Raw genomic sequence first — 6,000 nt, 5'->3', positions numbered from 1 at the left:
TTATACACCTCATTAAAGTCTCCCCTCAGCCTCCTTTGTTCCAAAGAAAACAAACTATTAAGAGGGTTGGTGGGCTGGAGGAGGTTACAGAGATAGCGAAGGGTGAGACCCTGGAGAGAGTTGAACAAGAGAATGCGTATTTTAAAGGCTGATGCCACCAGCCAACTCGCCCAGCACAGAATGTAACTCACTACTAACAGGAAGGATGTTACTTTAACTACTACGAATGCATAATGCGGGGAAATCAATCTCTGTCCCTTTAACTAACAGTGTCATGGAAAGAGGGAAATGAATGACCTTTAAACACCTGATTATCTTGGCAGATATTAAGTGTCAGAAACTCATAATAGGAACTCCAGGAAAACAAAGTACTGAGCAATGTTACATTGTTTTGTTGACAAAAGAAATCTCGATTTAATTTTTAAAAGATAAATTGTTTAACAGGGGTTCACACAGACTCACCTGACAGGCCGACTCAGGATCCACACCTCAAGCACCGCGATTGGTTGCAGAACACGCTGCTCCCTGGGCCCAGCGGCCCCTGACCTCTATTCCTGTTGGTTCCCAGGGCAATCAATCACCACTCGCCAACATTACACTGCAAGATCAAGTTGAGGGGCTTGGAGGAAGAAATAAAACAAGACCGTGAACCTGAGTGAAGAAATAAAATTGGAGAAGCATGATGAAATAAACAAGGATAGACAATATAAACTGAAGGGTACAATCCGAAAGGGGGTGCATGAACAGTGAGACCTGTGGGTATATGTGCACAAATTACTGAAGGTGGCAGGACAGGTTGAGAAAGCAGTTAAAAAAGCTTACAGGTTGCTGGGCAAGAAAGTTATGATGAACCTTTGTAAAACACTGGTTCGGTCTCAACTGGAGCATTGTGTCCAATTCTGGGCACCGCACATTAGGATGTGAAGGTCTCAGAGAGGGTGCAGAAAAGATTGACAAGAATGATTCATGAGATGAGGGACTTCGGTTACGTGGATTGACTGGAGACGCTGGGGTTGTTCTCCTTGGAGCAGAGAAGGTTGAGAGGAGAATTGATAGAAGGGTTCAAAATCATTAGGGGTCCGGACAGAGTAGATAGAGAGCTACTGTTCCCACTGGCAGAAAGGTGGAGAATCAGAGGAGATGGATTTGAGGTGAATGGCAAAAGAACCAAAGGTGACATCAGAAAATCTATTTTATGCAGCGAGCGGTTAGAATCCGGAAAGCACGGCCTGAAAGGGTGGTGGAGGAAGACTCAATCACAGCTTTCAAAAAAAAAAGTTGGATAAGTATCTGAAAGAAAACATTTGCAGGACTGGGGAAAGGGCGGGTCAGTGGGACTAGCTGGGAGCCGGCAAGGGTTCGATGGGCCGAATGGCCTTCCGTGCTGTAACCATTCTCTGATTGTGTGAGCAGAACCACTGTGTTCCCTGACTCAATCTAAAGCCTTCCTGATTGTGAGCACCTGTTAAACCTGCCCTGCACCTTCACTGCTCCAAGGAGAACCACCCCAGATGCTGCAGCCATCATCTTATTGAATGGCGGCAGGCTCGAGGGGCCAAAGGGCCGACTCATCTCCTATTTCTGATGTTCTCATGTATTCATGTCACTGGTCCCCATCCTGCACCAGCTCCCTGCAGTAAGATGGCCGCCGCGTATGCTCCCTGCCCTGCAGCGGGACAATGGAAAGTATTGTGACGTCGAGGAAGCCCCGCCCCTGTTGCTCCCTGCTCCCCGTGGCGGGCGGACCCGTGCTGCCCAAAGATGGCGGCCAAACTCCCGGCAACCCCCGACAGTAACCAAGGCCCGTCCCCACCGAAGGTTCCCCACCCGCCGACTCGGCGGCAAATCTCACCGCCCGAGCGTGTCCGTGAGTCTGTGAGTCCTCAGGGAGGCTGTGCGCACTGCCCGTGCTGCTCAGCCATCCTACCGGGGGGGGGGGGGGGCAAAACGTCGTCTGTCCGCAGCTAATCTCCCACAATAGGCTGTCCCTACGTCTGCGCACAACTCCGCCTCACCTCACCTGGGCCCCGAGCTCAAAGGCTGCGAGCGGAGCCCAACAACAAACCCCCCAACCGCCCGCAATCAGTGGCGGGGGGCGGGGCCGCGGCACCAATCAATCACTGGTCCCTGAAGGTGCTGACTCTGGCTGGGTTCAGTTCTACACTCACTGGTTCCCCTCCTCAGAAGATACTGACTCTGGCTGGGTTCAGTTCGACACACACTGGTTCCCCTCCCCTGAAGGTACTGACTCTGGCTGGGTTCAGTTCTACACTCACTGGTTCCCCTCCCCTGAAGGTACTGACTCTGGCTGGGTTCAGTCCTACACTCACTGGTTCCCCTCCCCTGAAGGTACTGACTCTGGCTGGGTTCAGTTCCAGACACTGGCATCATTCACTTTGTTTCTGCACCAAGATGGCTGCGCATGCGCTCTGCTACTCACTGAATGAAGATGGCGGAGCGCTGAACCTGCCTTCCTGCACGAAGATGGCCGCCGTTAGTCGGAGAAAGCCCCGAAGCTGCAACCGCCGATATTCCGGTTATTATTCCGGGCTTGTGGCGTGCGCCGGGTCTTTATGAAGCCTCCACGACTCCCTGCTGGTCGATTATGCCCCTCCGCCTCGCCGAAATGAACAGTTCTCAGGAACCTCTGAAAAAGATGTCTCCTCCGCCATTACACGCACTGCGCATGCTCCTGTAGTCTGGGTGCGTCACATTCTCCCCCGCGGGGCATGCTGGGTACATAGGGCCATGAGAAACAGGAGCAGGAGTGGGCCAGGTTCTGCACGGTTATTTACAGAGTGAAGCTCCCTCTATGCTGTCCTAAAGAATCGCAGGGCAGGGACAGCACGGGTTAGTTACAATTTAAAGCTTGCTGTCCGCTGACTCATCAAACACTCCCAGGGCAGGTACAGCACATGTTAAATACATAGCAAGGATCCATCTGCACTATCCCACCAGGTATTCCCAGGGTATGCACAGCACAGGTTAGATACAGAATAAAGCTCCCTCTGCACTGTCCCAAGAAACAATCCCAGCGCAGGTACAGCACAACTATTTTGTTGTTGACATGTAAATCAAATGCATCCTGATTAAAGGAGGGAGGGGAACAATAACCGACAAAATAAACCAATTAAACTTTGGACGGTAAATTTAAATCAAATTAAAATTTGGTTGCTGGAGCTGATGATGCACTCCAGTCCCTCCGGTGCCGACCTCTTACAGAAGGCTGCAAGCGCACTGGTGGCAGGTACAGCACGGGTTAGATACAGAGTAAAGTTCCCTCTACACTGTCCGATCAAACACTGCCAGGATATGTACAGCACATGTTAGATACAGAGTAAAGCTCGATCAACAGTGACGCATCAAACACTCCCAGGTCAGGTACAGCACCAGTTAGATATGGAGTAAATCTCCCTCTACACTGTCCCATTAAACACTCCCAGTGCAGGTACAGCATGGGTTAGATACAGAGTGAAGCTCCGTCTACACTGTCCGATCAAACACTCCCAGGGCAAGTACAGCATAATTTAGATGCAGGGTAAACGTCTCTCTAAACAGCCAATCCAAAAATGCACACGACAGGCACAACACAGGTTAGGTACACATCATCATCATCACAGGCAGTCCGTCAAAATCGAGGAAGACTTGCTTATACTCTAAAGGTGAGTTCTTACGTGACTAAACAATCCAGTACGGGAATTACAGTCTCTGTCACAGGTGGGACAGCCAGTCGTTGAATGACAGGTTGGGTGAGACTGGTTTGCCGCATGCTCCTACGCTTGTTTTCTGCATGTTCTCAGTGATGAGACATGAGCTGCTCAGAGCCCTCCCGGATTCACTTCCGAAACTTAGGGCGGACGTTTGTCAGGGACTGCCAGGTATCAGGGGGTTGTTGAATTTTATCAAGGAGTCTTTGAGGGTGTCGTTGAAAGGTTTCCTCTGCCCACTGTAGGCTCGCTTGCCATGTAGGAGTTCCGAGTAGAGCCTTGCTTTGGGAATCTTGTGTCAGGCATGTGAACAATGTGTCGAGCCAGGGTATCCCTGGAGATTGAGCATGCAGTGTCCACCGGTAGACTCGTGGCCTTCCATGAGAGGTCAGCACCAGAGAGACTGGAGTGCATCATTCCAGAGGGAACAGAATTGTAATTTTAATTCATTTGATTTGATTTGACAAAAGTTACCTTTATGTTGAATTGTTAATTTGTGTTTATGGTTCCCCCCCAAAACTCAAGGGGGCACTTTAATGAAAGTTTCTGGAGTGTGACCCCCCTCCACCCTTTAATCAGGGGGAACCTGATTATTGTTCTACTTAAAATAGTTGTGAACAATGTGGCCCACCCAATGCAGCTGGTCGAGTGTGGTCACTGCTTCGATGATGGGGATGTTAGCCTGATCGAGGAAACACCAGGACTGGTTTGATGAGAATGACCAGGAGATGCAAGAGCTAATTAATCACAAGCACAGGGTATTTCTGAACCTAAAGCAACAACCCAACTCGGGAGCAGCAAAGCAGCATTACAGACGGCTTAAGGCCGAGATCCAAGAAAAAAACCTGTGACCTAAAGCATAGATGGTGGGTGGAGATATTAAAGGAGGTTCAGCAGCTGGCCGACAGCCATGATGTGCGAGGATTCTTCATCGCAGTCAAGGCCACCTGTGGCCCAAGCACCCAAGGCACCACCCCACTGCTGGCCAAGAATGAGGAAACACTCATCAAGGACACTGAGGCCGTCAGGACTCGCTGGAAGGAGCACTTCGAAGATGTCCTTAACCGAGACTCTGCCTCTGACTCGAGTGTCCTCGACTCCATCCAGCAGCATGCTACCTGCCAACATCTCAGCAAAGCCTCAGCCCTGCACGAGATAGAAAAGGCCATCCGCCAGCTCAAGAACAACAAGGCAATGGGAGCGGATGGAATCCCCACTGAGGCACTAAAGTATGGTGGAGAGGCAATATTCGCATTAATGCGTGACCTCATCTCTCTCATCTGGAAGGAGGAGAGCAGGCCTGGAGATCTCAGAGATGCAGTAATCGTGACCATCTTTATCAAAGGGGACAAGTCCGACTGTGGCAATTACAGATAAGTCTCCCTGTTACCAGCCACTGGGAAAGTCATCGCTAGAATCCTCCTCAACCGTCTTCCCCTGTGGCTGAGGAGCTCCTCCTGGAGGCACAATGTGGATTTCGTCCTCTACGGAGTACAATGGACATGGAGTAGATACAGATTAAAGCTCCCTCTACACTGTCCCATCAGACATTCCCAGGGCAAGTACAACATGGGTTATGTTATGTATGCAACCTGATGAAACCAGCAATCTACCGCCATCAGAGGGCATATCTGTTGGAGTCCCAAGGGATCCCAGAATCGCTTGGGAGCATTGTATATAAGCAGTCCCCCCATGCTGTACGTGCACTCTGGAGTTATAAAAAAAGAGACCAAGATCACACTTCCTCATGTCTACAGTACTCAATCACATTACCTTTTTCTGGACATAACAATTGGCGACGAGATAATGAAACATCATGCAAAAATGCAAAGAACTGTTGGTATCCTGGAGAAATTCTCAGAAGGGGACGATTGGGATGTCTTCATGCAGCGACTCGACTAATACTTCATGGCCAATTGGCAGGGAATGTGAATGCTGCCAAACAAAGGGTGATCCTCCTCACTCTCTGCGGAGCAACAACCTATGGCCTCATGAAGAATTGTCTTGCTCCGGTGAAACCAACAACCAAATCGCATGAAGAACTGTGTACGCTGGTCCAGGAGCACCTAAATCCGAAGGAGAGCAATCTGATGGCAAGGTATCGATTTTACACATGTCAACGGTCTGAAGGCCAGGAAGTGGCGAGCTACGTCGGCGAAATAAAGTGTTTGGCATTGGCCATGAGGATATCCTTCGCAATCTATTGACTGTTGAAACACTGCAGCTAAGCAAAGCCATAATGATAGCAGAGGCATTTATGTCCACCAGCGATAACACCAAACAAATTTCGCAG

At 49.9% G+C, this 6,000-nt stretch overlaps 1 protein-coding gene across 1 annotated transcript in view; it reads left to right on the top strand.

Annotated features, from left to right (window-relative positions):
• Window positions 1-1,761: 1,761 nt before the first annotated feature.
• Window positions 1,762-6,000, top strand: part of LOC139235476 (probable G-protein coupled receptor 139) — a 53,417-nt gene continuing 49,178 nt past the window's right edge. The window contains exon 1 of the mRNA XM_070866571.1: window positions 1,762-1,867. Coding sequence (XP_070722672.1) covers window positions 1,762-1,867 — 106 coding nt within the window. The remainder of the gene's footprint in view (window positions 1,868-6,000) is intronic.

This window comes from Pristiophorus japonicus, chromosome 23 (assembly GCF_044704955.1).
Source record: "Pristiophorus japonicus isolate sPriJap1 chromosome 23, sPriJap1.hap1, whole genome shotgun sequence".
Classification (NCBI taxonomy): Eukaryota; Metazoa; Chordata; class Chondrichthyes; family Pristiophoridae; genus Pristiophorus; species Pristiophorus japonicus.
The sequence above is the reverse complement of the archived record's forward strand: the minus strand, read 5'-3'. Positions and strand labels throughout refer to the sequence as shown.